General features: G+C 45.6%; 2 protein-coding genes across 2 annotated transcripts in view; both read left to right on the top strand.

Moving 5' to 3' along the window:
• LOC110507950 (DNA repair and recombination protein RAD54B) overlaps window positions 1-7,251 on the top strand; it is a 51,292-nt gene extending 44,041 nt beyond the window's left edge. The window contains exons 11-15 of the mRNA XM_036938620.2: window positions 2,935-3,225; window positions 3,294-3,457; window positions 4,266-4,527; window positions 4,722-4,986; window positions 6,862-7,251. Coding sequence (XP_036794515.2) covers window positions 2,935-3,225; window positions 3,294-3,457; window positions 4,266-4,527; window positions 4,722-4,986; window positions 6,862-7,082 — 1,203 coding nt within the window. The 3' untranslated portion in view covers window positions 7,083-7,251. The remainder of the gene's footprint in view (window positions 1-2,934; window positions 3,226-3,293; window positions 3,458-4,265; window positions 4,528-4,721; window positions 4,987-6,861) is intronic.
• A 10,521-nt stretch (window positions 7,252-17,772) lies between these two features.
• Window positions 17,773-21,902, top strand: gem (GTP binding protein overexpressed in skeletal muscle). The gene is made up of 4 exons (XM_021620950.3): window positions 17,773-18,736; window positions 18,990-19,066; window positions 19,219-19,423; window positions 21,104-21,902. Exons 1-4 carry the CDS (start codon window positions 18,382-18,384, stop codon window positions 21,385-21,387), a joined length of 921 nt encoding a protein of 306 aa, XP_021476625.2. The 5' UTR covers window positions 17,773-18,381; the 3' UTR covers window positions 21,388-21,902.
• Window positions 21,903-22,154: the final 252 nt, after the last annotated feature.

Here is a 22,154-nt window from a genome sequence, read left to right as displayed (position 1 = left end):
ATACCTCTACACTATCTCTCTATTGTACGCTCACAACAGCCCTCCTACACTGAGATACTGTCTGCATCTCTATCTCTGTCTCTGTCTCTATACCTCTACATTTCTCTCTATTGTACGCTCACAACAGCCCTCCTACACTGAGGTACTGTCTGCATCTTTATCTCTGTCTCTGTCTCTATACCTCTACACTATCTCTCTATTGTACGCTCACAACAGCCCTCCTACACTGAGATACTGTCTGCATCTCTATCTCTGTCTCTGTCTCTATACCTCTACACTATCTCTCTATTGTACGCTCACAACAGCCCTCCTACACTGAGATACTGTCTGCATCTCTATCTCTGTCTCTATACCTCTACACTATCTCTCTATTGTACGCTCACAACAGCCCTCCTACACTGAGATACTGTCTGCATCTCTATCTCTGTCTCTATACCTCTACACTATCTCTCTATTGTACGCTCACAACAGCCCTCCTACACTGAGATACTGTCTGCATCTCTATCTCTGTCTCTATACCTCTACACTATCTCTCTATTGTACGCTCACAACAGCCCTCCTACACTGAGATACTGTCTGCATCTCTATCTCTGTCTCTGTCTCTATACCTCTACACTATCTCTCTATTGTACGCTCACAACAGCCCTCCTACACTGAGATACTGTCTGCATCTCTATCTCTGTCTCTATACCTCTACACTTCTCTCTATTGTACGCTCACAACAGCCCTCCTACACTGAGATACTGTCTGCATCTCTATCTCTGTCTCTGTCTCTATACCTCTACACTTCTCTCTATTATACGCTCACAACAGCCCTCCTACACTGAGATACTGTCTGCATCTCTATCTCTGTCTCTGTCTCTATACCTCTACACTATCTCTCTATTGTACGCTCACAACAGCCCTCCTACACTGAGGTACTGTCTGCATCTCTATCTCTATCTCTGTCTCTATACCTCTACTCTTCTCTCTATTGTACGCTCACAACAGCCCTCCTACACTGAGATACTGTCTGCATCTCTATCTCTGTCTCTATACCTCTACACTTCTCTCTATTGTACGCTCACAACAGCCCTCCTACACTGAGATACTGTCTGCATCTCTATCTCTGTCTCTATACCTCTACACTATCTCTCTATTGTACGCTCACAACAGCCCTAAGACACTGAGATACTGTCTGCATCTCTATCTCTGTCTCTATACCTCTACACTTCTCTCTATTGTACGCTCACAACAGCCCTCCTACACTGAGATACTGTCTGCATCTCTATCTCTGTCTCTATACCTCTACACTATCTCTCTATTGTACGCTCACAACAGCCCTCCTACACTGAGGTACTGTCTGCATCTCTATCTCTATCTCTGTCTCTATACCTCTACACTTCTCTCTATTGTACGCTCACAACAGCCCTCCTACACTGAGATACTGTCTGCATCTCTATCTCTGTCTCTATACCTCTACACTATCTCTCTATTGTACGCTCACAACAGCCCTCCTACACTGAGATACTGTCTGCATCTCTATCTCTGTCTCTATACCTCTACACTTCTCTCTATTGTACGCTCACAACAGCCCTCCTACACTGAGATACTGTCTGCATCTCTATCTCTGTCTCTATACCTCTACACTATCTCTCTATTGTACGCTCACAACAGCCCTCCTACACTGAGGTACTGTCTGCATCTCTATCTCTATCTCTGTCTCTATACCTCTACACTTCTCTCTATTGTACGCTCACAACAGCCCTCCTACACTGAGATACTGTCTGCATCTCTATCTCTGTCTCTGTCTCTATACCTCTACACTTCTCTCTATTGTACGCTCACAACAGCCCTCCTACACTGAGATACTGTCTGCATCTCTATCTCTGTCTCTGTCTCTATACCTCTACACTATCTCTCTATTGTACGCTCACAACAGCCCTCCTACACTGAGGTACTGTCTGCATCTCTATCTCTATCTCTGACTCTATACCTCTAGACTTCTCTCTATTGTACGCTCACAACAGCCCTCCTACACTGAGATACTGTCTGCATCTCTATCTCTATCTCTGTCTCTATACCTCTACACTTCTCTCTATGGTACGCTCACAACAGCCCTCCTACACTGAGATACTGTCTGCATCTCTATCTCTGTCTCTATACCTCTACACTATCTCTCTATTGTACGCTCACAACAGCCCTCCTACACTGAGATACTGTCTGCATCTCTATCTCTGTCTCTATACCTCTACATTTCTCTCTATTGTACGCTCACAACAGCCCTCCTACACTGAGATACTGTCTGCATCTTTATCTCTGTCTCTATACCTCTACATTTCTCTCTATTGTACGCTCACAACAGCCCTCCTACACTGAGGTACTGTCTGCATCTCTATCTCTGTCTCTGTCTCTATACCTCTACATTTCTCTCTATTGTACGCTCACAACAGCCCTCCTACACTGAGATACTGTCTGCATCTTTATCTCTGTCTCTATACCTCTACACTATCTCTCTATTGTACGCTCACAACAGCCCTCCTACACTGAGGTACTGTCTGCATCTCTATCTCTGTCTCTATACCTCTACACTATCTCTCTATTGTACGCTCACAACAGCCCTCCTACACTGAGGTACTGTCTGCATCTCCATCTCTGTCTCTGTCTCTATACCTCTACACTTCTCTCTATTGTACGCTCACAACAGCCCTCCTACACTGAGATACTGTCTGCATCTCTATCTCTATCTCTGTCTCTATACCTCTACACTTCTCTCTATTGTACGCTCACAACAGCCCTCCTACACTGAGATACTGTCTGCATCTCTATCTCTATCTCTGTCTCTATACCTCTACACTATCTCTCTATTGTACGCTCACAACAGCCCTCCTACACTGAGGTACTGTCCCCATCTCTATCTCTCCCTTCATTCCTTCTCTATATCTCTCCCTGTAGGAGGAGAGCGTTTTGGGGGAGGAGCGAGCGGCTGAGCTCTCTCGTCTGACTGGTCTGTTTATTCTGAGGCGGACCCAAGAGATCATCAACCGCTACCTGCCGCCTCGTCTTGATTGGACAGTGTTCTGTAGCCCCTCCCCCTTGCAGCGGGAGCTGTACCAGATTCTCCTCTCGCACCGTGTCATCCGGGCCTGTCTACAGGGGTCGACACAGACTCACACACACCTCGCCTGCATCACCGCCCTGAAAAAGCTCTGCAACCACCCAGGACTGCTCTACTCCACTGTACAGGTATGACACACAAAGACACGTTGATGATGACAGCAATGATGATGATGATGATTGTGTGTGTGTTCCAGGAGCGTTCTGATGGCAGCTCAGCAGAGGGTTCTCTGTATGAAGGGCTAAGAGGTGTCTTTCCAGAGTCTTACTCTTCTGGGGGCTTCAGTACAGCTGACTCAGGGAAACTACTGGTCCTGTCTGACCTTCTGACCACTATTCACCACCTCAGCCCTACTGACAGGTAGGTGTGTGTGTATGTGTGTGCGTGTTAGTATGAAGTGTGTCCAGGGATCCAGGCACACTGGCATTGGTTTGTTGACACCATAGGGATCCTATTAAATTACTAGATGGGCTGTCATAAACCCTCAAAGGTCCAGAATGGAGTGAAAATGGCAGCCATATTGGCCAGGGAGAAATCCAAACCTGTCTAATTGGAATGAATGACCATAGAGGCAGAATCCAGATGTTTCTTATAGAGGAAAATAAAACCAAAGCATGTGATATCAGAAATTGTGTAATAGAATTATTGTCAACCTAAAATAGTGTCATATAATTATAAATACAATGTATATGGATTTTATACACATTTTCTGTATAAATAGCCTCTGTATAAATATATGTGAACAGACCATAAATGTCAACATTTTAGTTATATGATACAATGTCAGTACTTGTTGCATTTACAACTTGTCTCAGTCCCATCGTCAACTGATGTCAGCCAGTGTCTGGCTGTGGATTGACTGTGTTGTTTCAATGGAATGTTGGCAGTTAATTAGAAACATTTATATATCATTCCTCTAAAACTGTCTGGCTAACAAACACACGGCAGATAAATTCTTAAAATGCATTACTTTATATAATATCTTATATACAATATCTTATCACAGAACTCCCTGACCAACATGGCTGATCTTTAGACCATCATAAGAAGGTTCATGTCCAGTCTAGTATTCTAATTCTATGGTTGACCCACTCATACTCTGGCACATAACCGTGAGATGATCTTGACCATCTTGATCCTGTGTGTGTGAATATGTGTGTGTGTACAGGGTGGTGTTGGTGTCCAACTACACTCAGACGTTAGACCTACTCCAGGACCTGTGTGTCCACCTGGGCTACACCTACTGTCGCCTGGACGGCAACACCCCCACCATCCAGAGGCAGCGATTGGTGGACAACTTCAACAGCCCTCACTCCGCCCACTTCCTCTTCCTCCTGAGTTCTAAAGCCGGAGGGTTGGGGCTTAACCTGATCGGCGCCTCCCACCTGGTCCTATACGACATCGACTGGAACCCTGCCAACGATATACAGGTACACACACACACACTCTCACTCACCAGCATTAGTGTATGTTTCGTTCACATCTGAAACACACATTTACACGTTACTGGTCAGTCAGTACCTGCTATGCTCTTGGAGGAGTGAGGATGAGGAAGAGGCCTTCCTCCTGATGTGATAGTTGGGCTGATGTGTGTGTGTCTGTCTGTGTGTCTGTCCCCCTCCAGGCAATGTCACGAGTGTGGAGAGACGGACAGAAGAAGACTGTTCACATCTACCGCCTGCTCACTGCAGGTACCATAGAGGAGCGTATCTTCCAGAGGCAGGTGTCCAAACAGGGGCTTTCTGGGACAGTGGTGGACTTGGGGAAAGGGGCGGAGCACACCAGCTTCTCCTCCAATGAGCTGCGAGATCTCTTCAGTCTGACGGACACACCCTGTCTCACTCACGACCTGCTACACTGCAGCTGCAGTATGGACGGATCAGCCCCGGGTAATATATATATATATACACTGCTCAAAAAAATAAAGGGAACACTTAAACAACACAATGTAACTCCAAGTCAATCACACTTCTGTGAAATCAAACTGTCCACTTAGGAAGCAACACTGATTGACAATACATTTCACATGCTGTTGTGCAAATGGAATAGACAACAGGTGGAAATTATAGGCAATTAGCAACACCCCCAATAAAGAAGTGGTTCTGCAGGTGGTGACCACAGACCACTTCTCAGTTCCTCTGCTTCCTGGCTGATGTTTTGGTCACTTTTGAATGCTGGCGGTGCTTTCACTCTAGTGGTAGCATGAGACGGAGTCTACAACCCACACAAGTGGCTCAGGTAGTGCAGCTCATCCAGGATGGCACATCAATGTGAGCTGTGGCAAGAAGGTTTGCTGTGTCTGTCAGCGTACTGTCCAGAGCATGGAGGCGCTACCAGGAGACAGGCCAGTACATCAGGAGACGTGGAGGAGGCCGTAGGAGGGCAACAACCCAGCAGCAGGACCGCTACCTCCGCCTTTGTGCAAGGAGGAGCACTGCCAGAGCCCTGCAAAATGACCTCAAGCAGGCCACAAATGTGCATGTGTGCTCAAACGGTCAGAAACAGACTCCATGAGGACTCCTGGACAGTCTGTGGTGCAACGTGGCGTTGGTGGATGGAGCGGAACATGATGTCCCAGATGTGCTCAATTGGATTCAGGTCTGGGGAACGGGCGGGCCAGTCCATAGCATCAATGCCTTCCTCTTGCAGGAACTGCTGACACACTCCAGCCACATGAGGTCTAGCATTGTCTTGCATTAGGAGGAACCCAGGGCCAACCGCACCAGCATATGGTCTCACAAGGGGTCTGAGGATCTCATCTCGGTACCTAATGGCAGTCAGGCAACCTCTGGCGAGCACATGGAGGGCTGTGCGGCCCCCCAAAGAAATGCCACCCCACACCATGACTGACCCACCGCCAAACCGGTCATGCTGGAGGATGTTGCAGGCAGCAGAATGTTCTCCACGGTGTCTCCAGACTCTGTCACGTCTGTCACATGTGCTCAGTGTGAACCTGCTTTCATCTGTGAAGAGCACAGAGCGCCAGTGGCGAATTTGGTGTTCTCTGGCAAATGCCAAACGTCCTACACGGTGTTGGGCTGTAAGCACAACCCCCACCTGTGGACGTCGGACCCTCATACCACCCTCATGGAGTCTGTTTCTGACCGTTTGAGCAGACACATGCACATTTGTGGCCTGCTGGAGGTCATTTTGCAGGGCTCTGGCAGTGCTCCTCCTGCTCCTCCTTGCACAAAGGCGGAGGTAGCGGTCCTGCTGCTGGGTTGTAGCCCTCCTACGGCCTCCTCCACGTCTCCTGATGTACTGGCCTGTCTCCTGGTAGCGCCTCCATGCTCTGGACACTACGCTGACAGACACAGCAAACCTTCTTGCCACAGCTCGCATTGATGTGCCATCCTGGATGAGCTGCATTACCTGAGCCACTTGTGTGGGTTGTAGACTCCGTCTCATGCTACCACTAGAGTGAAAGCACCGCCAGCATTCAAAAGTGACCAAAACATCAGCCAGGAAGCATAGGAACTGAGAAGTGGTCTGTGGTCACCACCTGCAGAACCACTCCTTTATTGGGGGTGTTGCTAATTGCCTATAATTTCCACCTGTTGTCTATTCCATTTGCACAACAGCATGTGAAATGTATTGTCAATCAGTGTTGCTTCCTAAGTGGACAGTTTGATTTCACAGAAGTGTGATTGACTTGGAGTTACATTGTGTTGTTTAAGTGTTCCCTTTATTTTTTTGAGCAGTGTATAATCACACCCGTTGTCTGCTTGTGTTTTTATTTAATGTGTTTCTTGTGTTTATTATAGAAGAAGGAGAGGATGAGGCACCTGCGTCTGATAGGCCGTGCCAGCTGGGTCGTCAAGGTGACCGTGGTGGGGCGGGGCAGAAGCATCTGAGCATGTCAGAGCTGATGCAGTGGAGACACTTCGCAGGGGACACACACACCTTCAGAGATGCTTACCTGGACCATGCACGAACCCACATCTCCTTCGCCTTCCAGTCCACCATCTCACACATCACTCAGTAACACACACACACACAGGCTTTCCACAAATGACCTCATGCAGAGACCTAAGAATTGTCCCTTTCTGAGAAACATTGGACTATGTTATTCTGTCTTTATATTCTCTACTGTTTTTACAGTTTGATAGAAGAGAATGTGTAAATTATGGAATAAACTGCTACGTTATACTGTGTATTCCATCAGTCTTTTTTTCTGTTGCAGAAATAACAAGATGAATCAAACACTGCAGATGAATCAAACACTGCTGATGAATCAAACACTGCAGATCAAATCAAATGTTATTTGTGACATGCGCCGAATACCACAGGTGGAGTAGACCTGACCGTGAAACGCTTACTTACATGAATCAAACACTGCAAATTAATCAAATCAAATTGTGTTGTTCACACACATGTTATTGCAGGTGTAGTGAAATGCTTGTGTTCCTAGCTCCAACAGTGCAGTAGTATCTAAACACTGCAAATGTATCAACCACTGCAGATTAATTAAACTCTCTCCATTAAAACCTGTGTTTGACTTTTAGGGATGGAGAGGTGGAAATTACTTCTGGAATGAGAGGTATCCAGCTGAATGAGTGTCCATGTCAACTGTTTTATTCTTGGCAAAGTGTGTGTTTCCACTGTCTTCAACTGTTTCATAAAGGTTTATATTATCTGAGTTATAGTCCAGAACCACACACACAGCAAGGCTGGCATGAAGGGAATGTGAACACATGCCACCACCCTGGGAGAGCCAGCCTCAGTACAGTAGTTACTACTGGTAGAGATGGGGCCTCAGTACTGTAGTTACTACTGGTAGAGATGGGGCCTCAGTACTGTAGTTACTACTGGTAGAGATGGGGCCTCAGTACTGTAGTTACTACTGGTAGAGATGGAGCCTCAGTACTGTAGTTACTACTGGTAGAGATGGAGAACCTCAGTACTGTAGTTACTACTGGTAGAGATGGAGAACCTCAGTACTGTAGTTACTACTGGTAGAGATGGAGCCTCAGTACTGTAGTTACTACTGGTAGAGATGGAGAACCTCAGTACTGTAGTTACTACTGGTAGAGATGGAGAACCTCAGTACTGTAGTTACTACTGGTAGAGATGGAGACCCTCAGGACTGTAGTTACTACTGGTAGAGATGGAGAGCCTCAGTACTGTAGTTACTACTGGTAGAGATGGAGAGCCTCAGTACTGTAGTTACTACTGGTAGAGATGGAGCCTCAGTACTGTAGTTACTACTGGTAGAGATGGAGCCTCAGTACTGTAGTTACTACTGGTAGAGATGGAGCCTCAGTACTGTAGTTACTACTGGTAGAGATGGGGCCTCAGTACTGTAGTTACTACTGGTAGAGATGGAGCCTCAGTACTGTAGTTACTACTGGTAGAGATGGAGAGCCTCAGTACTGTAGTTACTACTGGTAGAGATGGAGAGCCTCAGTACTGTGGTTACTACTGGTAGAGATGGAGAGCCTCAGTACTGTGGTTACTACTGGTAGAGATGGAGCCTCAGTACTGTAGTTACTACTGGTAGAGATGGAGAGCCTCAGTACTGTAGATACTACTGGTAGAGATGGAGAGCCTCAGTACTGTAGATACTACTGGTAGAGATGGAGAGCCTCAGTACTGTGGTTACTACTGGTAGAGATGGAGAGCCTCAGTACTGTGGATACTACTGGTAGAGATGGAGAGCCTCAGTACTGTAGTTACTACTGGTAGAGATGGAGAGCCTCAGTACTGTAGATACTACTGGTAGAGATGGAGAGCCTCAGTACTGTGGTTACTACTGGTAGAGATGGAGAGCCTCAGTACTGTGGTTACTACTGGTAGAGATGGAGAGCCTCAGTACTGTAGTTACTACTGGTAGAGATGGAGAGCCTCAGTACTGTGGTTACTACTGGTAGAGATGGAGAGCCTCAGTACTGTAGTTACTACTGGTAGAGATGGAGAACCTCAGTACTGTGGTTACTACTGGTAGAGATGGAGAACCTCAGTACTGTAGTTACTACTGGTAGAGATGGAGAGCCTCAGTACTGTGGTTACTACTGGTAGAGATGGAGAGCCTCTACTGTGGTTACTACTGGTAGAGATGGAGAACCTCAGTGCTGTAGTTACTACTGGTAGAGATGGAGAGCCTCAGTACTGTAGATACTACTGGTAGAGATGGAGAGCCTCAGTACTGTAGTTACTACTGGTAGAGATGGAGAGCCTCAGTACTGTAATTACTACTGGTAGAGATGGAGAGCCTCAGTACTGTAATTACTACTGGTAGAGATGGAGAACCTCAGTACTGTAGTTACTACTGGTAGAGATGGAGCCTCAGTACTGTAGTTACTACTGGTAGAGATGGAGAACCTCAGTACTGTAGTTACTACTGGTAGAGATGGAGAGCCTCAGTACTGTAGATACTACTGGTAGAGATGGAGCCTCAGTACTGTAGTTACTACTGGTAGAGATGGAGCCTCAGTACTGTAGTTACTACTGGTAGAGATGGAGCCTCAGTACTGTAGTTACTACTGGTAGAGATGGAGCCACAGTACTGTAATTACTACTGGTAGAGATGGAGCCTCAGTACTGTAGTTACTACTGATAGAGATGGAGCCTCTTATCTCCTGCTGCTAGAGGTCTGCCCATTTGAATTGTGTGTCCTTTGGTGTGTGTGTGTCGTAATTGGCTCGTTTTTTTCTGCATGTGTGTGTCCTTTGTCTGCTGCAGCACCAAGCAGCTGCGTGGGACTTATGGATCAGGGTGTGTCCACTGTCCTGGTTTCAGATGATTTAGTCTGTGTTTGTGTATGTGTGGCATTGTTGGTTGATTTGTATGGCAGATTGAATGGAGTCTGTCTGACATGCCCTGTCCTCAACAGAAACACAATTATTATAATTATTACACAACACAAGTGATCAGGCCCACACCCTGTGTTTGTCAGCTAGGCTGGTTGTGTAATAACTCGGTCTGAATTGCATTCAGCTCTCCCTTTTAGTGTAGTGATATAGCGGAAACTGCTGGAGTGGGCCTTGAACCAGTAACCCTGCACTTAGTTACAGGGCAATTTCTCTACCTCCCATGACATAAAGGCCCAGACTATTGACAGAGGAAGTACTGTAGGTCTGACCAACTTGGTATTATTGTGTCACGTTCTGACCATAGTTCTTTTGTGTTTTCCTTGTTTTAGTGTTGGTCAGGACGTGAGCTGGGTGGGCAGTCTATGTTGTGTGTCTGGTTTGTCTATTTCTATGTTTGGCCTGATATGGTTCTCAATCAGAGGCAGGTGTTAGTCATTGTCTCTGATTGGGAACCATATTTAGGTAGCCTGTTTTGTGTTGGGATTTGTGGGTGATTGTTTCTTTTCTTTGTGTCTATGCACCAGATAGGACTGTTTTCACATTTATTGTTTTGTAGTTAGTTCATGTTAAGTGTCTCTTATTAAAGAACATGAACTCCAACCACGCTGCGTTTTGGTCCGCCTCTCCTTCCCAGGAAGAAAGCTGTTACATATTGAACCGGGTTCATCCCCGAGCCTCAAGACCATTAGCCTACAGAGTTAAAGCCTAAATATATTGGCACTTTTAGACAATTTATAATTTCTTCTAAAATCAGTTGACATTGAAAAACGTTTGGTGTTAACACGTGTAATTGTTTGATTAACAATTTCACAGGACCTAAACAATTATAATAATCAAAACTGAAATTGAGATTTATCACTTCAAAGTAAAAAATAAATAAAAAATGTTATTACAAATTCTCATTTCTTTGGTTCGAGGCAAGTCATACTCGGCAAGTGTAGTTTCTCACCTGTGGTAAGTACAGGTGCGTACTGGGTAAAAATAGCCATTCAAGCAGTTTTGAAAGAGAAAACAAAACATTCTGCCCCATTGCACTCCATTGTAAAGTACAAGGTTGCCAATATATTTGACCGTATCGGTATATGCATGAGATTCGAGTCTTCATGGCACAGACAAGATGACTCATCATACGAACGCAGTTTCCCAAACCACTTCCTCTACATCTGCGTCCATACAGAGAGAAGAGACAGTTAAAGTACTACCTTGAGTTCTTTGCAAAATGGCATCACCATAGCAACCATCTCTATGTAACTCATGATTGCATTCAGCCTCGCACTCCCGCTAAGAGCACGTCATGGTGCTGTGAGACGCATCTCGCCTCAGACACAGTGCATTGTGGGTTCTATAGACCATGTTGTTTTTCACGTGTCCAGCAGACAAGAGAGTCAAACAGTCACTCTCTATCCAGACAGTGATCTTTGTTGAGAGGACATGACACACACTAATGGAAAGTTGTTAGAAACGCTCCTGTGTGTCTAACACGCACACACAAGGACACACACACACAGACAAGTAGACTGTGTGTGAGTCCAGGCTTATTGTTGAAGAAGGTATGAATAGAGATGTGGTATGAACCTTATAGGTCACTGCAATAGTGTATTAGTGCACATCCATTCACTAGGCTTTAATCCAGGGCCCACAGACTCACCGTTTTACTGTCGTGTCTATTCATCAAAAGTATATTAATAGCAAACAACAAGCATTAGCAGCAGATGATAAAAGGGCATGTTTGGGACTGGAATGGCTGCTCTGACTCTGACTGACTGGACCGGCTGCTCTGACTCTGACTGGCTGGATCGGCTGCTCTGACTCTGACTGACTGGATCGGCTGCTCTGACTGACTGGACCAGCTGCACTGACTCTGACTGGACCGGCTGCTCTGACTCTGACTGGCTGGATCGGCTGCTCTGACTCTGACTGACTGGATCGGCTGCTCTGACTCTGACTGGACCGGCTACTCTGACTGACTGGACCGGCTGCTCTGACTCTGACTGACTGGACCGGCTGCTCTGACTCTGACTGGACTGGCTGCTCTGACTCTGACTGACTGGAATGGCTGCTCTGACTCTGACTGACTGGATCGGCTGCTCTGACTCTGACTGGCTGGATCGGCTGCTCTGACTCTGACTGACTGGACCGGCTGCTCTGACTCTGACTGGACCGGCTGCTCTGACTCTGACTGGACTGGCTGCTCTGACTCTGACTGGACCATAGTCCCCCCACAAACACACACACCCTGATGGTGTTTTAGCACTTAACAGGGATTTATTGTCCTCTCAGCCATCGGTCCGGCCGATGAGATCAGCTGAGATCAGCAGGATTTAATAAACAGCAGCCTCTCTGACCAGGACCTGATTTCACAGCAGTCTCTCCTCTCCTCTTTGACCAGGACCTGATACCACAGCAGCCTCTCCTCTCTGACCAGGACCCAATACCACAGCAGCCTCTCCTCTCTGACCAGGACCTGATACCACAGCAGCCTCTCTCCTCTTTGACCAGGACCTGATACCACAGCAGCCTCTCCTCTCTGACCAGGACCTTATACCACAGCAGCCTCTCCTCTCCTCTCTGACCAGGACCTGATACCACAGCAGCCTCTCCTCTCCTCTCTGACCAGGACCTGATACCACAGCAGCCTCTCCTCTCCTCTTTGACCAGGACCTGATACCACAGCAGCCTCTCCTCTCTGACCAGAACCTGATACCACAGCAGCCTCTCCTCTCTGACCAGGACCCAATACCACAGCAGCCTCTCCTCTCTGACCAGAACCTGATACCACAGCAGCCTCTCCTCTCTGACCAGGACCTGACACCACAGCAGTGGACATGAGAGTGCCAGTGTACAGGGCAGGACTGGGGGACCAAGTGTACAGGGCCAAGCACCTGGGGTCTGCTGCATCTGCTGGGCTTATGACATAACGCTATGAATGTCTGACGTAGCATGCACTAGGTCAGACCAGCCCATTATACCTGTTGCACCACCCAGACGTAACATCCAGGCGGGTCCTTCCTACACTCGGTGAACAGGCATAGGTTTGAAACTCAGCCCCATCCTTCATTGTCTACAGCAGTGTGTGTGTGTGAGCGCTCCTCATCTTTGCTCTCTGCCTGCCTGTCGGTCTGGCTGTCCTCAGCTGAATCTGATTGATCCTGACCCCAAGTTAGAACAGCTCCAGATTACAGTGTTAGGATCAGTGATAGAGGTTGTGAGCCAACCAACCTTCCTGCTGTTACCTGAGGAGACCTGGGGATGTGACAACCGTTTGGACTACTGCACGGTTTCCCAAACTAGGTCTACATGGGTGCACATTTAGGTTTTTGCCCCAGCACTACACAGCTGACTCAAATAATCAAAGCTGGATGATGAGTTGGTTATTTGAATCAGCTGTGTAGTGCTATGGCAAAAAACGAATTGTGCACCCATGGGGGGGGGGGGGGGGGGGGGGGGGGGGGGTTTGGGAAACCCTGGACTACTGCACCTTATAGACATGTGAAATGAAACCTGGCCCAATAATGTGAATAGTATAAATGTGGATGACAGGACTCTTGTCTGGTGCCTGAATTGTGAAAGAGTGTGTGAGTGGATATGTGTATGTGGAAGTGTGATTGTGGGGACTTATCATTGTCATTATTTTAGTTTGTTAGGTAGGAAAAGAGATGCTTTTGCATAAGTTGGGGGAGGACATCAGAGGACTGTGTGACTCGTAATGTAACTCCTGGCCCAGTGTGACTCATGGTTTCACTCCTGGCCCAGTGTTACTTGTGGTGTAACTCCTGGACCAGTGTGACTCATGGTTTTACTCCTGGCCCAGTGTGACTCATGGATTTACTCCTGGCCCAGTGTGACTTGTGATGTAACTCCTGGCCCAGTGTGACTTGTGGTGTAACTCCTGGCCCAGTGTTTCATCTCATTGGCGGTATTAATCTAAGTATTCCGTAAGCCTACTGCAGTAAGGCGACCTCTAAATCTAAAGAAACAATTGATTCTCTGCTAAAATCTGGGTAAAAGATTAAAAGGAATGTGTGTCTTATTCATTACATTTAGTAATGTCTTTCTTTTCTAAAGTCTACCAACCTTGCCAGCAGGCTTGTTAGTTAGACAAGCTACAGTGCATTTGGAAAGTGTTCAGACCCCTTGACTTTTCCCACATTTTGTTACATTTCAGCCTTATTCTAAAGTGGATTAAATAATGTTTTTACCTCATCAGTCTACACACAGTACCCCATAATGACCAGTGAAAACAGTTTTTTAGACATTCTTTGCAACTTTATTCAAAATGAAAAACAGAAATACCTTATTTACATAAGTATTCAGACCCTTTGCTATGAGTCTCAAATTTGAGCTCAGGTGCATCCTGTTTCCATTGATCATCCTTGAGATGTTTCTACAACTTGACTTGAGTCCACCTGTGGTAAATTCAATTGATTGTACATGACTTGGAAAGGCACATAGTGCCTTGCAAAAGTATTCGGCTCCCTTGAACTTTGCGACCTTTTACCACATTTCAGGCTTCAAACATAAAGATATAAAACTGTATTTTTTTGTGAAGAATCAACAACAAGTGGGACACAATCATGAAGTGGAACGACATTTATTGGATAATTCAAACTTTTTTAACAAATCAAAAACTGAAAAATTGGGCGTGCAAAATTATTCAGCCCCTTTACTTTCAGTGCAGCAAATGATCTCCAGAAGTTCAGTGAGGATCTCTGAATGATCCAATGTTGACCTAAATGACTAATGATGATAAATACAATCCACCTGTGTGTAATCAAGTCTCCGTATAAATGCACCTGCACTGTGATAGTCTCAGAGGTCCGTCAAAAGCGCAGAGAGCATCATGAAGAACAAGGAACACACCAGGCAGGTCCGAGATACTGTTGTGAAGAAGTTTAAAGCCGGATTTGGATACAAAAAGATTTCCCAAGCTTTAAACATCCCAAGGAGCACTGTGCAAGCGATAATATTGAAATGGAAGGAGTATCAGACCACTGCAAATCTACCAAGACCTGGCCGTCCCTCTAAACTTTCAGCTCATACAAGGAGAAGACTGATCAGAGATGCAGCCAAGAGGCCCATGATCACTCTGGATGAACTGCAGAGATCTACAGCTGAGGTGGGAGACTCTGTCCATAGGACAACAATCAGTCGTATATTGCACAAATCTGGCCTTTATGGAAGAGTGGCAAGAAAGCAATTTCTTAAAGATATCCATAAAAAGTGTTGTTTAAAGTTTGCCACAAGCCACCTGGGAGACACATGTGGAAGAAGGTGCTCTGGTCAGATGAAACCAAAATTGAACTTTTTGGCAACAATGCAAAATGTTATGTTTGGCGTAAAAGCAACACAGCTGAACACACCATCCACACTGTCAAACATGGTGGTGGCAGCATCATGGTTTGGGCCTGCTTTTCTTCAGTAGGGACAGGGAAGATGGTTAAAATTGATGGGAAGATGGATGGAGCCAAATACAGGACCATTCTGGAAGAAAACCTGATGGAGTCTGCAAAAGACCTGAGACTGGGACGGAGATTTGCCTTCCAACAAGACAATGATCCAAAACATAAAGCAAAATCTACAATGGAATGGTTCAAAAATAAACATATCCAGGTGTTAGAATGGCCAAGTCAAAGTCCAGACCTGAATCCAATCGAGAATCTGTGGAAAGAACTGAAAAGTGCTGTTCACAAATGCTCTCCATCCAACCTCACTGAGCTCGAGCTGTTTTGCAAGGAGGAATGGGAAAAAATGTCAGTCTCTCGATGTGCAAAACTGATAGAGACATACCCCAAGCGACTTACAGCTGTAATCGCAGCAAAAGGTGGCGCTACAAAGTATTAACTTAAGGGGGCTGAATAATTTTGCACGCCCAATTTTTCAGTTTTTGATTTGTTAAAAAAGTTTGAAATATCCAATAAATGTCGTTCCACTTCATGATTGTGTCCCACTTGTTGTTGATTCTTCACAAAAAAATACAGTTTTATATCTTTATGTTTGAAGCCTGAAATGTGGCAAAAGGTCGTAAAGTTCAAGGGGGCCGAATACTTTCGCAAGGCACTGTACCTGTGCCTTTTCTGGTCCCACAGTTGACAGTGCAAGTCATATCAAAAACCAAGTCAAGAGGTCGAAAGAATTGTCCGTAGAGCTCCTAGACAGCATTGAAGGTCTTCAAGAACACAGTGGCCTCCATCATTCTTAAATGGGAGAAGTTTGGACTCTTCCTAGAGCTGGCCACCCGGCCAAACTGAACAATCAGGGGAGAAGGGCCTTGGTCAGGGAGATGACCAAGAACCCGAAAGTCACTCCGACAGAGCTCCATCGTTCCTCTGTGGAGATAGGAGAACCTTCCAGAGGGACAGCCATCTCTCAGGACTTTATGGTAGAGTGGCCAGATGGAAGCCTCAGTAAAAGGCACATGACAGCATGCTTGGAGTTTGCCAAAAGGCATCAAAAGGACTCTCAGACCATGAGAAACAAGATTATCTGGTCTGATGAAACCAAGATTGAACTCTTTGGCCTGAATGCCAAGCGTCACGTCTGGAGGAAACCTGGCACTATCCCTATGGTGAAGCATGGTGACGACAGCATCATGCTGTGGGAATGTTTTTCAGCGGCAGGGACTGGAGGACTAGTCAGGATCGAGGCAACGATGAACGGAGCAAAGTACAGAGAGATCCTTTACGAAACCTGCTGCAGATCACTCAGGACCTCAGATTGGGAGTGAAGGTTCACCTTCCAACAGAACAACGACCCTAAGCATACAGCCAAGAAAACGCATGAGTGGCTTTGGGACAAGTCTCTGAATGTCCTTGAGTGGCCCAGCCAGAGCCCGGACTTGAACCCGATCTAACATCTCTGGAGAGACCTGAAAATAGCTGTGAAGCGACACTCCCCATCCAACCTGACAGAGCTTTAGAGGATCTGCAGAGAAGAATGGGAGAAACTTCCCAAATACAGGTGTGCCAAGTTTGTAGTGTCATACCCAAGATTCAAGGCTGTAATCGCTGCCAAAGGTGCTTCAGCAAAGTACTGAGTAAAGTGTCTGTATACTTACGTAAATGAAACGTTTACGTTTTTTTTTATACATTTGCAAACATTTCTATAAACCTGTTTTTGCTTTGTCATTATGGGGCATTGTGTGTGGATTGGTGAGGGAAAAAAACAATGTAATCAATGTTATAATAAGGCTGTAACGTAATAAAATGTGGAAAAAGTCAAGGGGTCTGAATACTATCCAAATGCACTGTAGCTACTCTAACTTGATAGCCTGAAATGGCTCTTGGTAGCTAGTTATGAGGCTAGCTAAAGCCAACTTCATAAAATATCTATGTGGCTAGTAGTATTACAGAGAAACAATAACAACATATCTTTTTTATTATTCTTGTTTTTTAAACAGGACACATCTGAGGGGGCATGTGCCCTTGTGCCCCCTGTGGGCATGATGCCTCTGCCTAGAGGAGAATGTACTGGGGACTTCTGTCACTCAAATGCACGGCTTTATATGACCTTTTTCCATTGCAGCACCAGAGCGTAACCAGTGATTATGTTAATGTGAGCTCTACTGTTATTTTTGGGGAAGTGTGTTTCCATCACCCAGTGTGACACTAAAGACGTGTGAAGAGGAGAATCAACAACTTCTGCATAATCAAAACAGTTGCTTTGTGAGAAAGTGTTAACCCTGGATCTTAATGCATGATCACAGTTAGCCATTGTTATGTAAAGGAACCATGTAGCCATACCAAACATAACATATCATATTACTACTATACTAATTTGGTATCCCGGAATTACGTTTACTATGTTATGTCTAATCTATGAGACCAGGCTGTTATGATATGTCCCTGCTCAGCCTCTACAGTATCAGAAACATTGGCAGTAGCCTACACATGTGGAAACACACATCTCCACTTATCCACTGCTGCCTCTGGGTGGGGGGGCCAGACCCCCTCAACACCACTGGTCCCGAGCCGTGAGAACGCACAAGGGTGAGGGAGGAGACAGACTTGACGTCAGGGAAACCTTATCTCGCGCTGAGCCCTTCTTTATATAAATCTCGCCGCGGAAGAAATCCCATTATAACATTAGAGAGAGACCAATTTACGGGATTACACGCGCTCACAGTGTTCAGAGACCTCAACAATCAAACAGCCTCTTTCTTTCCCATCTCGAGGATTTAACTGTCTACCTGCACTAATGCTTGACTTCCACTGATGTGGGACAACTTCTGACATTTGCTCGTAGCTCTTGATGAACTCTTGTTTCCTGAGTTTGGACATTCGGTTGTATCCAGTCTTCATCCATTTCACTCAATTATGGACTTGTAGGATTTATTTTACTTTCTGAGAATACTTTGGAGATTCTCATCTGTTCCATTATTTGTTTTATAGTCCAGTCCAGTGGTATTTTTTCAGCGCACCTTTATTTTTAAAGGGCGAGTTTTATTAGTTTGACTTATATTATCATCTTATCATCATGCTGTTGAGTATGCGACGACACAGTCTGCGGCTGCAGCACCAACTCCACCGGTGGAGCATCAGTGATACCGGGAGCCACCTATCAGATAGCCTCTCGCCTCCAGCGTGCATGTCCCGCTCCAAATCCTGCACGAACTCCACCGGGGAATCGGATGGGAGCCGCGACAGCTGGGCCTCTTTAGACTCCACAGACTCCGTCATCTCCACTGGGTCTACCGGGAATACCGGCGGCAGCTCGAGACCGTTTCGCGTGGTGCTGCTGGGCGCCAGAGGGGTCGGTAAAACCGCGATTGCCAGCATCTTCGCTGGAGCGGCGGACAGCATGGACAGTGACGAGTGCGAGCTCTATGGAGGTGAATGAATTACAATGCGCTTGATAATAAGGAAAATATGCTTTATAGGGTAGGCCAATATTATGACCTTGTGATGGATGTATTTAATGCTGTTGTGCGTAATGGGCACATAGGGAAACATCCACTTGGCCTCCTTTTTACGCATCCATATTACATCAATATAAAAGTAAGATGCTTGAACAATACTAATTGTATGAATATAAATGTTGGTTGTAAATGTGGTTCTTAACACAGTGATTGGTTTGTTCTTCAGATGAGGTGTGTGAGCAGACCGTCACAGTGGATGGAGAGAAAGCCACAGTCACTCTAGTGGACAACTGGGACTCAGAGGTAAGAGAGAAACTTCTAATGGTTACTTGATGAAACTCTAGTCTGTAGGCCTAGTTTGAACTCTGTCTTGCTGTGTGTGTGTTTTAGCCATACTCTAACAGTTTGTTTACATGTCACAGCTCTAACGTAGTCTCTATTTGTGTTCCCTTCAGGATGAGGGAGGGTCGTCTCAGGACCAGTGTATACAGACAGGCGATGCGTACCTGCTGGTCTACTCTATAACTGACCGGTCCTCCTTCCTGAAAGCCTCAGAGCTACGTATATCCCTCCGCCAACACCGCCCTGCCCACCACACGCCAATCATCCTGGTGGGAAACAAGTGTGACTTGGTCCGCCGCAGAGAGGTGTCAGTTAACGGTGAGATTGGAGGCACAGGTTTGGTGTGTGTGTGTGTGTGTGTTTGCATGCGTGCACATGTGTATACAGTTGATGTCAGAAGTTCACATACACTTAGGTTGGAGTCATTCAAACTTGTTTTTCAACCACTCCACAAATTTCTTGTCGGCTAGGACATGAGTAATTTTTTCAACAATTGTTTACAGACAAATTATTTCACTTATAATTAATTCACTGTGTCACAATTTCAGTGGGTCAGAAGTTTACATATTGACATAATTTGAGTCAATTGGAGGTCTACCTGTGGATGTATTTTAAGGCCTACCTTCAAACTCAGTGCCTCTTTGCTTGACATCATGGGAAAATCAAAATAAATCAGCCAAGACCTCAGAAACAAATTGTAGACATCCACAAGTCTGGTTCATCCTTGGGAGCAATTTCCAAACGCCTGAAGGTACCACATTCATCTGTACAAACAATAGTGCGCAAGTATAAACACCATGGGACCACGCAACCATCATACCACTAAGGAAGGAGATGCGTTCTGTCTCCTAGAGATGAACGTACTTTGGTGTGAAAAGTGCAAATCAATCCCAGAACAACAGCAAAGGACGTTGTGAAGATGCTGGAGGAAACAGGTACAAAAGTTTCTATATCCACAGTAAAACAAGTCCTATATTGACATAACGCAAAAGGCTGCTCAGCAAGGAAGAAGCCACTGCTCCAAAACCCCCATAAAAAGCCAGACTTTGGTTTGCAACTGCACATGGGGACAAAGATCTTACTTTTTGGAGAAATGTCCTCTGGTCTGCTGAAACAAAAATAGAACTGTTTGGCCATAATGACCATCATTATGTTTGAAGGTTAAAGGGGAGGGCTTGCAAGCCGAAGAACACCATCCCAACCGTGAAGCACGGGGGTGGCAGCATCATGTTGTGGGGGTGCTTTGCTGCAGGAGGGACTGGTGCACTTCACAAAATAGATGGCATCATGAGGGAAGAATATTATGTGGACATATTGAAGCAACATCTCAAGACATCAGTAAGGAAGTTAAAGCTTGGTCGCAAATGGTTCTCCCAAATGGACAATGACCCCAAGCATACTTCCAAAGATGTGGCAAAATGGCTTAAGGACAACAAAGTCAAGGTATTGGAGTGGCCATCACAAAACCCTGACCTCAATCCCATAGAAAATGTGTGGGCAGAACTGAAAAAGCGTGTGCGAGCAAGGAGGCCTACAAACCTGACTCAGTTACACCAGCTCTGTCAGGAGGAATGGGCCACAAATTCACCCAACTTATTGTGGGAAGCTTGTGGAAGGCTACCCAAAACGTTTGACCCAAGTTAAACAATTTAAAGGCAATGCTACCAAATACTAATTGAGTGTATGTAAACTTCTGACCCACTTGGAATTTGATAAAATAAAGAAAATCTCAAATAAATCATTCTCTCTACTATTCTGACATTTCACATTTTTAAAATAAAGTGGGGATCCTAACTGACCTAAGACAGGGCATTTTTACTAGAATTAAATGTCAGGAATTGTGAAAAACTGAGTTTAAATGCATTTGGCTAAGGTGTATGCAAACTTCCGACTTCAACGGTATGTTACAGAGGGCTGTGGATGAGCTATGGTGTTTGATGGTGTATTTATGAGTTTCTCAGCAGCTATCTGACCATGTGTGACTGTTTTTCCCTCCAGAGGGCCGTGTGTGTGCTGCAGTGTTTGACTGTAAGTTCATTGAGACGTCAGCAGCAATGCAACACAACGTCTGGCCAGCCTTCCATGGCATTGTACAGCAGCTACGACTACGCAGAGACACCAAGGAGAACAACGACCGCCGCAGACACACACACTCACACACACGCCACGACAGCATACCCAAAAAGGCCAAACGCTTCCTGGACAAGATGGTGGCCAAGAACAATGCCAACGTCGCATTCCGCCTGAAGTCCAAATCCTGCCATGACCTTTCAGTGCTCTAAGACCCAGGACACACACACAACCCCACCCCTACTGCAGTCTACATTAGATTGACCCCTCAAAACTGTCACCCCATTCGCCAGCCTCTGTGACGGTCTGGAGAATCAACCAATGGACATGCAATCTCCTGAATCTTCTGACAATCTCAGCCGACAGAGCGATTGAAATAGTAAAAGAGAGAGGTGCTAGATAATTAGTGATCTCTAATCCTTTTAGGATCCCTCACTGAGACTCTCTCTCTCTCTCTCTATCATCTCTTGTTCTCTCTCCCAAGTGCTTTAACTAGGTTATCCGGACAATTTGAATTCTGATAACAAGGTGTTTGTATGTCTGTGGTTTTGTACATAGTCCTATCTGTCCGATTGAGATAACTGATAATCTGCACTGCTCATCTTGTGTATGTTTTGCTGTGTGTGGATATTTTCCGTTGGTTTTGTTTAGCAGTGGAATAAAATCCATATTTTCCATTGGTTTTGTTTAGCAGTGGAATAAAATCCATATTTTCTTTAAAATGTCATAATGTTCACTTGTCTTTGTCTTGCTAGACCTCAATAACATCACACACACAAAGATGCTATTGGAACATGACTCAGCAGGTGACACAGAGCAGTTATCCTCCCCTCAGAGGTAATGTGTGTGTGTGTGTGTGTGTGTGTGTGTGTGTGTGTGTGTGTGTGTGTGTGTGTGTGTGTGTGTGTGTGTGTGTGTGTGTGTGTGTGTGTGTGTGTGTGTGTGTGTGTGTGTGTATGTGTGTGCGTGTGTGTGTGTG

This window comes from Oncorhynchus mykiss, chromosome 2 (genome assembly GCF_057628025.1).
Source record: "Oncorhynchus mykiss isolate SJ-2025 chromosome 2, ASM5762802v1, whole genome shotgun sequence".
Classification (NCBI taxonomy): domain Eukaryota; kingdom Metazoa; phylum Chordata; class Actinopteri; order Salmoniformes; family Salmonidae; genus Oncorhynchus; species Oncorhynchus mykiss.
Note: the sequence above shows the minus strand (reverse complement) of the source record. Positions and strands in the feature narration are given on the sequence as shown.